At 46.8% G+C, this 18322-nt stretch overlaps 2 protein-coding genes across 6 annotated transcripts in view; one reads left to right on the top strand and one right to left on the bottom strand.

Moving 5' to 3' along the window:
• The window catches only part of LRRC23 (leucine rich repeat containing 23), a 57107-nt gene that overhangs the window by 18934 nt on the left and 19851 nt on the right, over positions 1–18322 (top strand). Inside the window, exon 2 of one of the 5 annotated variants that reach the window (XM_063639763.1) lies at positions 1248–1326. The exons of the other annotated variants lie outside the window; for them this stretch is intronic. The gene's annotated coding sequence lies outside the window, so the exon portion shown is untranslated. The remainder of the gene's footprint in view (positions 1–1247; positions 1327–18322) is intronic. 5 annotated transcript variants of the gene reach the window in all.
• On the bottom strand, positions 16041–17324 carry LOC134736681 (endogenous retrovirus group K member 7 Env polyprotein-like). The gene has a single exon (XM_063639767.1). It carries the CDS (start codon positions 17117–17119, stop codon positions 16199–16201), a length of 921 nt encoding a protein of 306 aa, XP_063495837.1. The 5' UTR covers positions 17120–17324; the 3' UTR covers positions 16041–16198.

Raw genomic sequence — 18322 nt, 5'->3', positions numbered from 1 at the left:
GCCTTTCAGATGGATCATGTTATACAGAAAGGAAGTATCTTAAAAGACTACAATCTAAATTAAGACATAAAACAGTAGAATCGCTGTCAGCATCACAAGATACACACGAAGGGCTCAGAACTCGGACCAAGAGAACATAGTCTCCCATCTTACACTCGCACGGAATGGGGCCTGGCCCCACTCTGCTGTATTTAATCTGAGCATTGTCGAATGAATCTGTGATGAAACTCCACATTTCCTTTAATCCTCACAACAAAGATAAACCAATTTTTAGATTCGTAAACTGAGGCTTAGAGAAGTTAAACGCCTTGTCCGAGACTGCAGAACTGGAAAATGGCAAAGTCAAGATCCAACTCCGAAGAGGTTCCCCTGCCCACTAGCGGGGAGGAAATGGCAAATGACACAAAACCAGATTCTCGGTCGCCGCCCCGCCCAGCGCCAACGCTCCGTCCCGCCTCGCATCAACGCCTGGCTCCTCCCCGCCCAGCGCCAATGCCCCGCCCCGCGCAGCCGCCCAAGTGCTAGTTGCGTAACCGCGGCAAAGCTCGCGGCAGGGGGCGGGGCAGACGCTGACTGTCGCCGGGCGGCGCTCACGTGAGCTGGCGGTCCGAGTGCCTCGCGCGCGCCCACAGCGGCCGCACGCGTCGCGGGACTTCCTCCCAGCAGTTCACGCCTTAGTCGCTACAGAAACTGGAGCCCGCCGTAGAGCTTTCCCCTGAACTGCAGCTCCCGTCCCAGCCAATCTCTTCCCCGGCCCCAGCGCTGACGTTCACGCGTGGAACATTCTGGCCCGGAACAGAGATCCCAGGGCGGAAACTAGGGCCCGAGGCTGAAAGTCCGTGCTCGGCGGCGAGGGCCGCTAAACTGGCTGCTGAAGGCGTCTCTAGCCCGGGTTCCAGAAGAGAGTGGAATGGACTGAGTGCTTGTGGGAAATTTCCTAATTGAGGCTTACCTACTAAAGTTCTTTACGTTTTAAAGGGTTCCATTGCATCAGCCCTCAAAATGTTTCTTTCCCCATCCCTCTTTCTTCAATCATGGTGGTTATGTCTAGGGACTCTCCACTGGGAGAGAATCATTTTGTTCTCCCTAAGGAGGGAGGTCAGAAGTGGGAGACACCCAGGTTGTGTTAGAAACTGTGTGGTAGCTGGGGCGATGGCTCATGCCTGTGGTCCCAGCGGCGGGAGGATTGCTTGAGCCCTGGAGGTCGAGGCTGCAGTGAGCTATGATCGCGCCTGTGAATACTCTAGGAGGATGGGTGACATAGCAAGACCGTTTCAAAAAGAGGAGAAAGAAACTGCAGCGTAAAGTAGCACACCTGTTACAAAGGTAACTGCTCTTTTGTCTATCCTTGCTATTTTTTAAAATACTCAATTTTTCCTACTTTTCCTTTTTTTTTTTTAAGACAGTCTCATTCGGACGCCCAGGCTGGAGTGCAGTGGCGTGAACTTGGCTCACTGCAACTTCCACTTCCCAGGTTCAAGCGATTCTGTTGCCTCAGCCTCCCGAGTAGCTGGGATTACAGGCATGCACCACCACGCCCAGCTCATTTTGTATTTTTAGTAGAGACGGGATTTCACCATGTTGGTCAGGTTGGTCTCGAACTCCTGACCTCAGGTGATCCACCCGCCTCTGCCTCCCAAAGCGCTGGGATTACAGGGGTGAGCCACCGCGCCTGGCCCTAGTTTTCCTTTTGACATCCTTCCGAGCCTCTGTTTCTTGCTAGTTAATCCTAACAGGGTATCTTCGAGGCTTGTCACTTGTTCACTACTTAGCAGTGATTCTCAAAGTGGAGGGAGGTAAGGGGATTTTATCTGTAAGGGCAAATCCAAATTGAGGGGAGGGTGCTCTTGATTACTTTTTTTAAAAAAGCACATTTAGGCCAGGCATAGTGGCTCACTCCTAAAACCAGCTACCCTGGAGGTTGAGTTGGGAGGATTGCTTGAGCCTGAGAGGTCCAGGCTGCAGTGAGCTGTGATCTCGCTATTACAGTTGAGCCTGGGTGACAGAGTGAGACCCTGTCTCAAAAAGAAAAAAAGTATTTATTGAACATTTACTGTGTGCTAGACACTGTGCCAGGCAGTAGGGTGCAGAGTGAAACTGAAGAACTCAAAGTCTATTGGAGGCCAAGTGCAATTTGCTCATGCTTGTAATCCTAGCACTTTGGGAGGCCAAGGAAGTCGGATCCCTTGAGGACAGGAGATTGAGACCAGCCTGGGCAACATAGGGAGACCCCCCACCGCTACAAAAAAACTAGCCAGGCGTGTTGGTGCATGCCTGTAGTGCTAGCTACTTGGGAGGCTCAGGCAGGAGGATCACTTGAGCCTAGGAGGTCAAGGCTGCAGCCAGCACTTTGGGAGGCCGAGGTGGGCAGATCACCTGAGGTCAGGAGTTCAAGACCAGCCTGGCCAACATAGTGAAACCCAGTCTCTACTAAAAATAAAAAAAATTAGCCAGGTGTGGTGGCATGCCCCTGTAGTCCCAGCTACTTGGGAGGCTGACACAGGAGAATTGCTTGAACCCAGGAGGTGGAGGTTGCAGTAAGCCGAGATCAGGCCACTGCACTCCAGCCTGGGTGACCAGAGCGAGACTCCATCTCGGAAAATAAACAAATAAATAAATAAAAAATAAAGAAGAAAAAGCAGAGTTAGAGGAAAAGATTGAGAATTTGGTTTTGGACATGTTGAGTTTGAGATGTCTGTGCCTCGTGTAAATGGAGAAATGAAGTGGGAGGTTAGATGTATGAGCCTGGGGCTCAGAGAAAAGTTCTCAGTTGGAGATAGAAATTTGGGATTCATGGCTGGGTGTGGTGGCATACGCCTGTAATCCCAGCACTTTGGGAGTCCAAGGCGGGCAGATCACCTGAGGATAGGAGTTCAAGATCAGCCTGGCCAACATGGCAAAACCCTATCTCTACCAAAAATACAAAAACAACCCGGGCGTGGTGGCAGGTGCCTGTAATCCCAGCTACTCAGGAGGCTGAGGGAGGAGAATTGCTTGAACCTGGAAGGCGGAGGTTGTAGTGAACTGAGATCGTGCCACTGCACTCCAGCCTGGGTGACAGAGTAAGACTCCGTCTCAAAAAAAAAAAAAAAAAGTCTGGGTGCGGTGGCTCACGTTTGTAATCCCAGCACTTTGGGAGGCCAAGGCAGGCGGATCACAAGGTCAGGAGATCAAGACCATCCTGGCTAACACCGTGAAACCCCATCTCTACTAAAAATACAAAAAATTACCCGGGCATGGTGGTGGGTGCCTGTAGTCCCAGCTACTCGGGAGGCTGAGGCAAGAGAATGACATGGTTTTTTTTTGTTTTGTTTTGATTTTTTTTTTTTTTTTTTTGAGACAGATTCTTGCTCTGTTGCCCAGGCTGGAGTTCAGTGGTGCAATCTCAGCTCACTGGAAACTGTGCCTCCTGGGTTCAAGCTATTCTTCTGCCTCAGCCTCCCAAGTAGCTGGGATTATAGGCACGCACCACCACACCCCACTAATTTTTGTATTTTTAGTAGAGATGGGGTTTCTCCATGTTGGCTAGTCTGGTCTCAAACTTCTCACCTCTGGTGATCCACCTGCCTCGGCAGCCCAAAGTGCTGGGATTACAGGCATGAGCCACCGCACCCGATCAAAATCTTGAGAGTACAATTTGAATGTGGCCGCGTGGTGGCTCACACCTGTAATCCCAACACTTTGGGAGGCCGAGGTGGGCGGATCACTTGAAGTCAGGAGTTCGAGACCAGTCTGGCCAATCTGGTGAAACCCCATCTCTACTAAAAATACAAAAAATAGCTGGGTATGGTGGCAGTCACCTGTAATCTCAGCTACTTGGGAGGCTGAGGCACGAGAATCGCTTGAACTGGGAGGCAGAGGTTGCGGTGAGCCGAGATCGTGCCACTGCACTCTAGCCTGGGCATCAGAGTGAGACTCCATCTCAATAATAATAATTTGAATGTGAAAAATGGGACACACACACATGCACACACAAACAAACATACATCTGGTTTTGCAAACTCTGGCTAGTAAATACACAAAGAAAGCCTTTTGAGTATCAGTGATTTGCAAGGAGCAGTGTATCAAGATACTTTGCATTGGCCAGGCACGGTGGCTCACGCCTGTAATCCCAGCACTTTGGGAGGCCAAAACAGGCAGATCACCTGAGGCCAGGGGTTCAAGACCAGCCTGACCAGCATGGTGAAACCCTGTCTCTACAAAAATTACAAAAAATTAGCTAGGTGTGGTGGTGAACACCTGTAATCCCAGCTACTTGGAAGGTTGAGGCAGAAAAATCGCTTGAACCCGGGAGGCAGAGGTTTGCAGTAAGCCGAGATTGCTTCACTGTACTCTAGCCTTAGGTGACAGCAAGACTCTCTCAAAAAAAAAAAAAAAAAAACAACAACTTTCCATTGAGTCATAAAAATTCTGAGAAAATGGTATTAAAGGGCATTTCATATAGACATTTATTATCTCACATAAAAATAAATCAGGAGGCTTCTGGAAAGTGGATGGTTCCTTGCTCTTATGAGACAGCAGTAAGAAAGGACTGTCAGTGGTCCCACTTGAGTCTCTGATAGCTATGTGCAACTATCATATGACACTGGGAAGACTCAGTTACAGAAGTCATCACTGTGGACTGCAGTCCTGGAAGACATGGTAGAGCTGAAGGATCAGCCAACTTTGAGACTCAGCTCTAGCTCCGTGTCTCCAGTGGCCTAATGGACATCTCTATGAGGATGTTTGATAGGGTTTGGCTCTGTGTCCCTACCCAAGTTTGATCTCAAATGGTAGTCCCCGTAACCCCCACCTCTAGGGAGGGACCTGGTGGGAGGTGATTGGATCTTGGGGGCAGTTTCCGCCATGTTGTTCTTGTGATAGTGAGTGAGTTCTCATGAGATCTGATGGTTTTCTAAGTGTTTGACAGTTCCTCCTTCACACTGTCTCGCCTGCCACCATGTAAGACATGCCTGCTTCCCCTTTTGCCATGATTGCACAGTTCCTGAGGCCTCCCGAGCCATGCAGAACTGTGACTCAATTAAACCTCTTTCTTTATCAATTACCCAGTCTTGGGCAGTTCTTTATAGGAGTGTGAAAACAGACTAATACAGTGTTCCATTACCACTAACTAGTTGGATATATTCATCTTCTCTATGTCCTATGTCCATTCAGTTGCTGAGTCTTGTTGAGTCTTCCTCTCCATCCCTACCTTTTTACTCCATACACTTGTCATCTTCAGCTTCCTAAACTTTCTTTTTTTTTTTTTTTTTGAGATGGAGTCTCACTCTGTTGCCCAGGCTGGAGTGCAGTGGCACGATCTTGGCTCACTGCAAGCTCCGCCTCCTAGGTTCACGCCATTCTCCTGCCTCAGCCTCCTGAGTAGCTGGGACTACAGGCGCCCACCACCACGCCCAGCTAATTTTTTGTATTTTTTAGTAGAGATGGGGTTTCACCGTGTTAGTCAGGATGGTCTCGATCTCCTGACCTTGTGATCCACCCGCCTCGGCCTCCCAAAGTGCTGGGATTACAGGCGTGAGCCACTGTGCCTGTTTTTTTTTGTTTTTTGTTTTTATATGGGGTCTTGGTCTGTCATCCAGGCTGGAGTGGCTCACTGCTGCCTCCAACTACAGGGCTCAAGCGATTCTCCTGCCACAGCTTCCTGTATAGCTGGGACTACCGGTTCATGACACCATGTCTGGCTGATTTTTTTTTTTTTTTTTTTTGGAGAGACGGGGTCTCACTATGTTGTCTGGGCTAGTCTCCAACTCCTGGCCTCAAGTGATTCTCCCACCTTGGCTTCCCAAAGTGCTGGGATTATAGGAGTGAGCTACTGTGCCTGGCCTCAAGAATTATTCGTGTTCCTTTTTTTTTTTTTTGAGATGGAGTTTTGCTCTTGTTGCACAAGCTGGAGCGCAGTGGTGCAATCTCGGCTCACTGCAATCTCTGCCTCCCGGGTTCAAGCGATTCTCCTGCCTCAGCCTCCCGAGTAGCTGGGATTATAGGCGCACACCACCACGCCCGGCTAATTTTTGTATTTTTAGTAGAGACAGGGTCTCGCCATGTTGGCCAGGCTGGTCTTGAACTCCCAGCCTCAGTTGATCCACCCGCCTCGGCCTCCCAAAGTGCTGGGATTACAGGCGTGAGCCACCATGCCCGGCCCTCCTAAACTTTCAAGATTCTTCTACCTTCATTGAATCATATGCTAGATATATACCATATATATGCATTTGCTATTTTAAGAATTTAAAGTAACATTTTAGAATTTATTGAGTTTTCTGCTTCTTTCTATCCAATAGTCTATTCTATTATCAGAAACAATAAGGTGGGCTGGGTGCGGTGGCTCATGCCTGTAGTCCCAGCACTTTAGGAGGCTGAAGCAGACAGATAGCTTGAGCCCAAGAACTCAAGACCAGCCTGGGCAACATGGCAAAACCTCGTCTCTACAAAACACACACAGAGACACACGCACACACAAATTACCCAGGCATGTGGTGTGTGCTTGTAGTCCCAGCTACTTGGGAGGCTGAGGTAGGAGGATTGGTTGAGCGTGGGTTGTCGAGGCTGCAGTGAGCTGTGATCACACCACTGCACTCCAGCTTGAGTGACAGACCGAGACCCTGTTTCTAAAGGAAAAGAAGGCCTGCGTCGGGCGCGGTGGCTCACGGCTGTAATCCCAGCACTTTGGGGGGCAGAGGTGGGCGAATCACCTGAGGTCAGGAGTTCGAGACCAGCCAGGCCAACATGGTTAAACCCCGTTTCTACTAAAAATACAAAAATTAGCTGGGCATGGTGGCAAGCACCTGTAATCCCAGCTACTCGGGAGGCTGAGGCAGGAGAATCGCTTGAACCCGGGAGGCGGAGGTTGCAGTAAGCCGAGATCGCGCCATTGCACTCCAGCCTGGGGGACAAGAGTGAAACTTTGTCTCAAAAAAAAAAAAAAGAAGGCCAGGCACGGTGGTTCATGCCTGTAATCCCAGCATTTTGGAAGGTTGAGGCAGGAGGATCTCTTGAGCCCAGGAATTGGGGACTAGCCCAGGGAACACAGGGAGGCCCTATCTCTACAAAACAATTTTAAAAATTAATTATCCGGGCATGGTGGCATGCCCGGTAACTAGGTGATTCTAGTTACTTGGGAGGCCAAGGCATTACTTGAGCCCAGGAGTTTGAGGCTGCAATGAGCCATGTTCCCAAACTGCACTCCAATTTGAGTGACAAAGCAAGACCCCGTCTCAGGCCAGGGGTGGTGGCTAATGCCTGTAATCCCAACACTTTGAGAGGCTGAGGCAGGTGGACTGCTTGAGCCCAGGAGTTTGAGATTAGCCTGGCCAACATGGCAAAACCCCAAATCTACTACTACTACTACTACTACTACTACTACTACTACTACTACTAAAAAACTGGCCAAGGTGGTGCGCGCCTGTAATCCCAACTACTCAGGAGGCTGAGGCACGAGAATCGCTTGATGGGAGCAGAGGTTGCAGTGAGCCGAGATTGCACCACTGCACTCCAGCCTGGGTGACAGAGTGAGACTCTGTCTTAAAACAAAAACCAAAAAGACCCTGTCTCAAAAAAAAAAAAAGAAAAGAAAGAAATAATAAGGTGGCAGGATATATTATATATAGAGAAAAATCAATACTAAAATCAATAGTTATGACAGTGTGATACTAGAGCAGAAATAGAGATAGAGATCAATGGAAGATAATAGAGTCCAGGAATAAAACCCATATATATGATAAAGATGGCATTTCAAATCAGTAGAGAAGGATGGGATTAATCAATAAATGATGTAGAAAAAAATTGGCTCCCCTTTTGGCTCCCCTACCTCACACTATATACCAACCTATTCTAGATGTAATAAAGACCGAAAAATATTTAAATACCATCAAAATAGTCAAGAGAATATTTTCATAACCTTAGGGGTGAAAAACGCTTTTCTGAACCAGACCCACAGTTCAGAAGCCTTATGCAAGAGACTGGCAGTTTGGACTTCACACAAATGTCAGATTTCTGTAAGGTGACACTCTATAAGCAAAGTGAAATGACAAAGTAGGAAAATATTTTCAACATGTATAAGAGACAACAAGTTAATGTGTCTGTGTGGTGGTTTAAAAATATATCCACAAATTCTGTGATGCTCTTCAAGAGGTGAGCCTAATTCCCCTCCACTTGAGTGTGAGCTGCACTTAGTGACTGGCGTCTAAAGAATAGCATAAAGTGGAAGTGATGGTGTGTGATTTTGGAGACTCAGTTAAAGGCAGAGTGGCTTTCATCTTGGTCTCTTTCTGTCTTGGATCACTTGCTCTGGGGGAAGCCAGCTGCCATGTTATGAGGGCACTCAGGCCCTATGGAGAAGTCCAGATGGTAAGGAACTGTCTTGCCAACAACCATGTGAGTAAGCCATCTTGGAAGCAAATCCTTCAGCCCCAGCCAAGCCTTCAGATAACTGCAGCTCCAGCCAGCCGTTTAACTGCAACCCACCTGGGCCACTCTTGGATTCCTGAGAAACTGAGATAATACATTTTGCTGTTTTAAGCTGCTACATTTTGAGATAATTTGTTATACAGCTATAATCAGTTAACAGTTGCACTTGGCTGGCTGGGCATGGTGGCTCATGCCTGTAACCCCAGCATTTTGGGAGGCCAAGGCAGGAGAATCGCTTGAGCCCAGGAGTTCGAGACCAGTCTGTGCAACATAGACTCCATCTTTACAAAAAAAGTTAAAAATTAGCTGGGCATGGTGGGGCACACTTGCAGTCTCAGCTACTTAGGAGGCTGAAGTGGGAGGATTGTTTGAGCCAGGAGGCCAAGGGTGCAATGAGCTATGATCATGCCACTGTACTACAGGCTGAGTGACACGGTGAGACCCTGTCTCTAAAAATAATAATAATGATGTACCTATTTTTAAAAAGTTTTTAAAGTCATGTTTATTGAAGTATGAATTTACATTCAGTAAAATTCACCCCGTTGGTTGGTTTTGGTGGCTCACACCTGTAATCCTAGCACTTTGGGAGGCCGAGGTGGATGGATCACTTGAGGCCAGGAGTTCACCATCAGCCTGGCCAACATAGCAAAACCCCATCTCTACTAAAAATACAAAAAAATTAGCTGGGCATGGTGGCACGTGCTTGTAATTCCAGCTACTCGGGAGGCCAAGGCACAAGAATCGCTTGAACCCAGGCAGCAGAGGTTGCAGTGAGCCGAGATCGTGCCATTTCACTCCAGCCTGGGTGATAGAGCAAGACTCCATTTCAAAAAAAAAAAAAAATCACCCGGTTAAGTATAAGCTCTGACAAATGCATAGTCATATCATAGTCAAGACATAGAACAATCGTAGAATCACTCTAACAGTTCCCTCAAGATCAAGAAGTCAACCCCTTCTCGATCCCAAGGAACTCATTGACCTGTTTTTCCGTCAAAAGGGTCAAATTTAATCACTAAAATGATCTACAATACTATGGAAAAATTTGTAAGCATAGAAAACACACAAACCAACTTTTTTTAAAAAGTGAGATATTTAACAAGTTTACCATACCAACAAAATGAAGATAGCTTCACATTTTACTACAGATGTGCAGATATTCATCAAAGTCTACCATTGTCATATATATGGCTCAACAGTAATATTTAAGAATATACTGGCCAGGGCCGGGAGTGGTGGCTCATGCCTGTAATCCCAGCACTTTGGGAGGCCCAGGTGGGCGGATCATGAGGTCAGGAGATCGAGACCATCCTGGCCAACATGGTGAAATCCCATCTCTACTAAAATAGAAAAATTAGGCCGGGCGCGGTGGCTCACGCTTGTAATCCCAGCACTTTGGGAGGCCGAGGCGGGCGGATCACGAGGTCAGGAGATCGAGACCACGGTGAAACCCCGTCTCTACTAAAAAAAAATACAAAAAATTAGCCGGGCGTGGTGGCGGGCGCCTGTAGTCCCAGCTACTCGGAGAGGCTGAGGCAGGAGAATGGCGTGAACCCGGGATGCAGAGCTTGCAGTGAGCCGAGATCGCGCCACCGCACTCCAGCCTGGGTGACAGAGCGAGACTCCGTCTCAAAAAAAAAAAAAAAAAAAAGAAAAATTAGCTGGGTGTGGTGGCGCGTGCCTGTAATCCCAGCTACTCAAGAGGTGGAGGCAGGAGAATCACTTGAACCAGTGAGTCGGAGGTTGTGGTGAGCCGAGATCGCTCCACTGCATTCTAGCCTGGTGACAGAGCGAGACTGTCTCAAAAAGAAAAAGAAAAAATACTGGCTAGGCACGGTGGCTCATGCCTGTAATCCCAGCACTTTGGGAAGCCGAGGCTGGCGGATCACCTGAGGTCAGGAGTTCAAGACCAGCCTGGCCAACATGGTGAAACTCCATCTCTACTAAAAATACAAAGATTAGCCAGGTGTGGTGTCACACACCTGTAATCCCAGCTACTCAGGAGGCTGAGGCAGGAGAATCATTTGAACCCAGGAGGCAGAGGTTGCAGTGAGCTGAGGTTGTGCCATTGCACTCCAGCCTGGGTCACAAGAGAGAAACTCTGTCTCAAAAAAAAAAAAAAAAAAAAAAAGAATATACTGTAAAATAACAATCTTTAGAAGAGTTAGAATAATGTGATTTTTGTTTTTTTTCGAGACAGGTTCTTGCTCTATCATCCAGGCTGGAGTGCAGTGACGCAGTCTTGGCTCACTGCAACCCCTGTCTCTCAGGTTCAAGAGATTCTCGTACATTAGCCACCCGAGTAGCTGGGATTACAGGCGTGTGCCACCATGCCAGCTAATTTATTTGTATTTATTTATTTTTTGAGAAGAGTCTTACTCTGTCACCCAGGCTGGAGTGCAGTGGTGTGATCTCGGCTCACTGCAATCTCTGCCTCCTGGGTTCAAGCGATTCTCCTGCCTCAGCCTCCCCAGTAGCTGGAATTACAGGCATGTGCCAACACCACACCTGGCTAATTTTTTTTTTTTGTGGGGGTAGATATGGGGTTTTGCCATGTTGACCAGGCTGGTCTCGAACTCCTGACCTCGTGATCCGCCCACCTCAGCCTCCCCAAGTGCTGGGATTACGGTGTGAGCCACCACACCTGGCCAATTTTTCTATTTTCAGTAGAGAAGGGGCTTCACCATTTTGGCCAGGCTGGTTTCAAACTCCTGAACTCAAATGATCAGCTCGCCTCAGCCTTACAAAGTGCTGGGATTACAGGCGTGAACCACTGTACCCAGCCCTCAAAAGCTATTTTTTAACATATTAAGATTGGCAAAGTACGTACCATTTGATCCAGAGATTCTACCTTCTAAGAATGTACGCCGGGCATGGTGGCTTCTGCCTGTCTGTAATCCCAGCACTTTGGGAAGCTGAGGCGGGCAGATGGCTTCAGCCCAGGAGTTCAAGACTAGCCTGGGCAATATGGAGAAATACCCGTGTCTACAAAAATTGCAAAAAATTAGCTAGGCATGGTGACATGCGCTTGTAGTCCCAGCTACCTGGGAGGCTGAGTTAGGAGGATCACCTGAGCTTAGAAGGTTGGGGCTGCAGTGAGCCATGATAATTGCACCATTGCACTCCAGCCTGGGAAAGAAAAAAAATAAAGTTTCCCACATAGTCATATTACTCAATGTGTAGTCCATGAATCAAGAGCATCAGCATCACTTGAGAGGTCTACATTTCAATGAGATCCTCAAGCAATTTCTACACACGTTAACATTTGAGGAATACTGCTACGCAGAAGAGCGAAGATAAATCTATGGGGATTTAAACAGCATTATTTGTAATATTGACGATTTTTTTTAAAAAAGTTAATATCCATCAATAGGGAACAGTTAAAAGTCTAGCCAGGCTTGGTGGCACACAGCTGTAGTCCCAGCTACTTGAGATGCTGAGGCAGGTTGATGGCTTGAGCCCAGGAGTTTGAGGCTGTAGTGCACAATGATTGTGAGCAGGAAACAGGATCTCGACTTTGGACCAGATTCGAGACTGGCTGAAACAGGGAAGAGGCACAGAAAGAATTTCTCCTTAAGACACGCCCACCAGCACGACAGTTTACCATTGCCATGGCGACACCCAGAAGTTACTGCCTTTTTCCATAACAACCTGGAAGTTACCACCCCTTTTCTGGAAATTTCTGAATAACCCACCCTTTAATTTGCATGTAATTAAAAATCAATATAAATGTGACTGCAGAAGTTTCCCTGAGTTGCTGCTCTCCACATGCTGCTTAGAGGGTGGCCTTGCTTGGTAGGAGCAGTCATGGGGCTGTAAAACTGCATCCTCAATAAAGCTGTATCTTCTACCACATGCTCAGGGAAGAACCATAAGCTTTATTGGGCTAATCGCCAATTTGGGTGTTCACCTGCCCTGCATCAATTGTGCTTGTGAAAAACTATCGCACTCCAACTGTTACCGGTTGAGGGTAATTGTCCAGGTTCTCGGCGTTTTGAACAAAGAATTCGACAAAACACACAAACCAAGGCAATGAAAGCAGAGATTTTTTTTTTAATTCCCCACCCCCCACCCGCCTGCGAAACAGAGTCTTGCTCTTTCGCCCAGGCTGGAGTGCAGTGGCACTATCTGGGCTGCTGGGTTCAAGCAATTCTCCTGCCTCAGCCTCCTGAGTAACTAGGATTGCAGGATTGCACCACCACACCTGGCTAATTTTTGTATTCTTAGTAGAGATGGGGTTTCACCATGTTGGCCAGGCTGGTCTCCAACTCTTGACCTCGTGATCCACCAAAAGCAGATATTTATTTTAAAGGAAAGTACAATCCACAGAGTGGGAGCAAGCTCGAGCAAGTGGCTCAAGAGCATTGGTGACATAATTTTCTGGGGTTTAAATACAATCTAGAAATTGTATTTAAACATATTTCCATTGGTTCACCCTATGCAAATGAAGTAATGCCCCACTACCAGTCTAATTGGTTATGGGAGGGGACCAATCTGAATGAAGAGTAGGCATGCTATCAGTCTGATTGGTTGTGAGAGGGGACCAATCAGAGGTACTTTCATTTTTCAAATGCCATACAGAGAAAGGAGGGTTTGAAAAGTCAGCATGATTCGGCCTTAGGTTCCCTGCCTCCAGACCCTATTCTCCTGCCTCTCAGCCTGGACAATGTAGTGAGACTCTGTCTCTAGAAAAGCACAAGAAAGGGCCGGGCGCGGTGGCTCACGCCTGTAATCCTAGCACTTTGGGAGGCCGAAGTGGGCAGATCACGAGGTGAGGAGATCGAGACCATCCTGGCTAACACAGTGAAACCCCGTCTCTACTCAAAATACAAAAAATTAGCCAGGTGTGGTGGCAGGCGCCTGTAGTCCCAGCTACTCGGGAGGCTGAGGCAGGAGAATGGCGTGAACCCGGAGGCGGAGCTTGCAGTGAGCCGAGATTGCGCCACTGCACTCCAGTCCGGGCGAGAGAGCGAGACTCAGTCTCAAAAAAAAAAAAAAGGAAAAATACAAGAAAGAAAGGAGGCTGGGCGCGGTGGCTCACGCTTGTAATCCCAGCACTTTGGGAGGCCGAGGCGGGCGGATCACGAGGTCAGGAGATCGAGACCACGGTGAAACCCCGTCTCTACTAAAAATACAAAAAATTAGCCAGGCGTGGTGGCGGGCGCCTGTAGTCCCAGCTACTCGGAGAGGCTGAGGCAGGAGAATGGCGTGAACCCGGGAGGTGGAGCTTGCAGTGAGCCGAGATCGCGCCACTGCACTCCAGCCTAGGTGACAGAGCGAGACTCCGTCTCAAAAAAAAAAAAAAAAAAGCAAAGTGGTAGTATATCCACACAATGGAATACCAGACAACTATGAGAAAAAGAGGTAGATTTATGCTTAGTTGTGGGCAGCAAGCCACCCAGGCACCGAGGCAAGAGACCAAGGACACGAGCTTTTCCAGTATAATAAAATATAAAACAAGAATAGTCATACCAGATATAGATCTTAGATATGATTATATATGAATATCATTAATCATTAGTTGGTAGTAATTACTCTTTATCACAATATTATAATAATCCCTGCTCTATAATCATAACCTAGGAAAAACCAGGCCATACAGAGATAGGAGCTGAGGGGACATAGTGAGGTGTGACCAGAAGACAAGAGTGCCTTCTGTTATGCCTGGACAGGGCCACCAGAGGGCTCCTTGGTCTAGCGGTGATGCCAGCACCTGGGAAGATGCCCGTTGCCAGGCGGACCGTGGTCCAGTGGTAGCAAAAGGTGTCAAGGAACAACAGCCGCTACTTAGCAGACCGAGAAAGGGAGTCTCCCTTTCCCCAGGGGAGTTTAGAGAAGACTCTGCTCCTCCCTGTTTTGTGGAGGGCCTGACATCAGTCAGGCCCGCCCGCAGTTATCCAGAGGCCTAACCATCTCCCTGTGATGCTGTGCTTCAGTGGTCACGCTCCTAGTCCGCCTTCATGTTCCATCCTGTACACCTGGCTCTGCCTTCTAGATAGCAGTAGTAAATTAGTGAAAGTACTATTAGTCTCTGATATGCAGAAATAATGGCGTAAGCTGTCTTTCTCTTTGTCTCCTCTCTCTCTCTGCCTCGGCTGCCAGGCAGGGAAGGGCCCCTTGTCCAGTGGATACGTGATCCACGTGACCTTACCTATCATTGGAGAAGACTCACATTCTTTACCCTGCCCCTTTTGCTTTGTATCCAATAAATAACAGCGCAGCCAGACATTCAGGGTCACTACTGGTCTCCGCGCATTGGTGGTAGTGGTCCCCGGGGCCCAGCTGTGAAGGGGTGGCCTGCCCCTCCACACCTGTGGGTGCTTCTCGTTAGGTGGGACGAAAGACTTGAGAAAAGGAATAAGACACAGAGACAAAGTGTAGAGAAGGAAAAGCGGGGCCCAGGGGACCGGTGCTGTGCTTACAGGGGACCCACACCGGCCCCGGCCTCTGAGTTCCCTTAGTATTTATTCATAATTATCTTTACCATCAAAAAGATAAGGGAGTGACTGGACAATAGGATCATTGTAGGGAGGAAATCAGCAGTAAGACATATGAACAAAAAATCCTTGTAACATCAATAAGTTTAAAAGAAAATGCTGTGCCTTGAGATGCATATGCGAACATCTCCATAAACCTTTTAGCAGTATTGCTCCAGCAAGCCCCACCTTATTCCTAAAGGTGGTTTTCTCCTTACTCAGTAAACAAAGCACACAAAGGGTTTTACCTGGAGATGTTCCATCTCCCAGGGACGGGCAGGAGACAAATGTTTTTCTTTTTCTCTAGATTTAAGAGAATGGTGATGACCTTTAACCATAAGCAGCCTTTAGGCACTTGTTTAACAAAGCACATTCTGCACCGCCCAAAATCCTTTTAACCTTAAGTCACCACAGCACATGTCTCTTGCAAGGACAAGGTTGGGGGTAGGGTCACAGATTAACAGCATCTCAAATACAGAACTAAATGGAGTCTCTTATGTCTACTTCCTTCTATATAGCCACAGTAACAGGCTGATCTCTCTTTCTTTTCCCCACATTTCCCCCTTTTCTTTTCAACAAAACTACCATTGTCATCACGATACCGAGATTACATACTTCACAAGGTAATAGAATATCACAAAGCAAGTGGAGGCAGGATGAGTTCACAGGTCGGTGTTAAAATTGAAATTAAAATTGCCAACAAAATTTTTGGGCACGCATAGTCATTGATAACATTTTATCAGGAAATAGGGTTTGAGAGCAGACAACCTGACTGGCCAAAATTTATTAGGTGGGAATTTCCTCATCCTAATAAGCCTGGGAGCACTACAGGAGGCCGGGGCTTATTTCATCCCTTCGGCTTCAACCGTAAAAGGCGGCACGCCTCCAAGGGGGTCGTTTATAGGCCTACCCTCAGAGCGCATTCTCTTTCTCAGGGATATTCCTTGCTGAAAAAAAGAATTCAGCGATATCTCTCCTATTTGTGTGCAAAAGGAGAAAAGATATGGCTCTGTTCCGTCCGGCTCACCGGCGGCCAGTTCAAGGTTACCTCCCTTGTTTCCTGAACACGGCTGTTATCTCGTTCTTTTTTCAAGATGCCCAGTTTTCGTATTGTTCAAACATGCGTCCTCTACAAACAATTTGTGTTCATCACAGGGTCCTGAGGTGACATATATCCTCCTCAGCTTACAAAGAAGATGATGGGATTAAGAGATTAAAGACATAAGATATTACAAAAGTATAAATTTTGGAGAACTAATAAAATGTCCATGAAATCTTCATATTTTATGTTTTTCTGCTGTGGCTTCAGCCAGTCCCTCAGTTCAAGGTCCCTGACTTCCCGCAACATTCTCCTTCCCTTTCCCTCTATATAAATGTGCCATGGCGATGAAGGCTTGTTCGTTCTCTCGATTTTGGCGCAGGATTCTTCGACTGGTCCGGCACACTAAAAACAAACCGATTAAACAGAGACACATAATTCCAAAATTTACTGCAGTAGAGTTTCCAATAGACTTAATCCAAGTCGTGGGGTTTAATCCATAAAGATTTTTTGCCACTTGATCTAATGCCTCAGCTCCAGGCACAATATTTAAGTGACTCTGAGAGGCTTCAAAAATTTGTTCTTTTAATTTAGAAATGTCTAAAGTGAGATTATCTTCTCTTCCCTGTAAATGGCGTCTTACCATGTCCCAGTGATGTCTAGACTCATTATAAACTTGGGGTGTAATACAAAAATCTGACATATTCCAGTCACACTGTAACTGGAAAGGATGTTCCAAGCTCATGAGCCTATCTCCCATCCAAATGACAGCTTGTCTAAGGTCATTAATTTGATTAGCCAATTTTTGATTGATACCAGATTGTGAATTCCACAACCTTGTGGAATTCTTTTGCCAATTGTCAACAAAGCTTACTGTCTGAACAGAAGAGTGCAATGCGACTCCTGCCACAGCGGCTGTAGCTGTGACTGCAATCAATCCCATAATCACTGCAATTAAAGTAAAAATGAATCTTTTGGATCTACTTAAAATGCCTTTTAATACTTCAGTCAAAATATGAATGGATGGCGAGGCCTCCCATGGTCGATCCATGGACACAGGGATCCACACGCCTTCTCTTGCTCTCACAAGCAGAATACGGTGCTGCCAATCAAAAGTCAAATCAATGCAAGTAAACAATCTGCAATTTTCACATGTTATAGTTTGGGAGTCTGGTTTAATAACTACATTTCCTATGACTAACATATAAGGGGGTTTTACACAACTTAGTAAAGGAACTGTTAGACTGGAATTTAGGTTGATAGAGTAAAATGCTTTATAATCTTGTTTCTATAGTTTGGTTCCCAGACCAAATTCTAAGGTGGTATGAAGCCACAGTAAGCCTCCATAATTCTGGATGTTCAGGACCAAAAACCGGACTTATTATTTTTGGTCTTGGAGTAGAGGTTCCCTTTTCTCCCCATTTCCAAGGGTAGAAAGACTGAAATTTCTTGTACCTATGTTTGTCTAAATTTTCTGTTAAGTCACTATCAACAGTTGGACTCACTAGTGCACTGGGACAGAATTGAGTTTGTCCTGTGCAATCGTGGTAGAATTGACCTCGAGGTGCCCAATCTATAACAGTTCCAAATGTGTTGTTTTGTAAAATCACGGCACTATCGGCCACACATTCTTCCCAAACTAAATCTTTTGTTTCTATGGAAATCTCCTTGGGGCAAGGTCTTCCTTTTGGCCTAAATTTTAATGATCTTTGATAAGAGAAGTCTTGTAAATAGTTTACCTGTGGTTTGAGTGACATACCGCTTACCATATGATAAGTAAATCTACTGGTGGGATTCAGAGTAGGTACTTCTACCAACCAATTTTGGATAGAAGGCATTAAACATCCTGGTGCTCTCCCGAGACATATAGGAGGATAACGATACCCAATGGAAACATTTATCATCATTCCTTCTTCCTCCGGTTTTGCAAGGCAACGATCATCTGTGGGACCAGCTACCCACACACTATTATTAACATATACTTCAATGGGATTATCCATCCAAGTGACTGCCCGAATTAAGGGTGGGAAAGGCACATAGGCCCAGTAGGTATAATTAGCTGCAGCTGCTCCTGCAGGCATGGGGAGACTTACCACCGTTGATACAACCATTAAAGCTGCAAACAGCATTTTTTCTGAGGTTTGTGTCACCTTTGTGCTAGCTAGACTTTTTCTAGCTAACAGTGTCAGCTTCTTTAACTGTGCCTAGGTTGGCAGCTCCGCCTTCTTGGTGCGTGGTGACTTCATCTGTTTTTCTAATATCACCACTTGATTCATCCTGCGGGTCAATGGTGCCCGATTGCGGTGTTTCCGTCTCCGTGGAGGCGCTTTTCTTTGCATCTCTGATGGGTTCATTGTAGAACTTCAAATGTCTAGTGGGTATCCAAACAGGAAGCTGATTTTCTCCT

Source organism: Symphalangus syndactylus, chromosome 5 (assembly GCF_028878055.3).
Source record: "Symphalangus syndactylus isolate Jambi chromosome 5, NHGRI_mSymSyn1-v2.1_pri, whole genome shotgun sequence".
NCBI classification, from domain to species: domain Eukaryota; kingdom Metazoa; phylum Chordata; class Mammalia; order Primates; family Hylobatidae; genus Symphalangus; species Symphalangus syndactylus.
This window is presented reverse-complemented; position numbering and strand designations above follow the sequence as displayed.

Excerpts from the sequence above, each read along its gene's own strand:
- LOC134736681 (XM_063639767.1), bottom strand. The coding sequence starts at position 17,119 with ATGTTAGTCATAGGAAATGTAGTTATTAAACCAGACTCCCAAACTATA.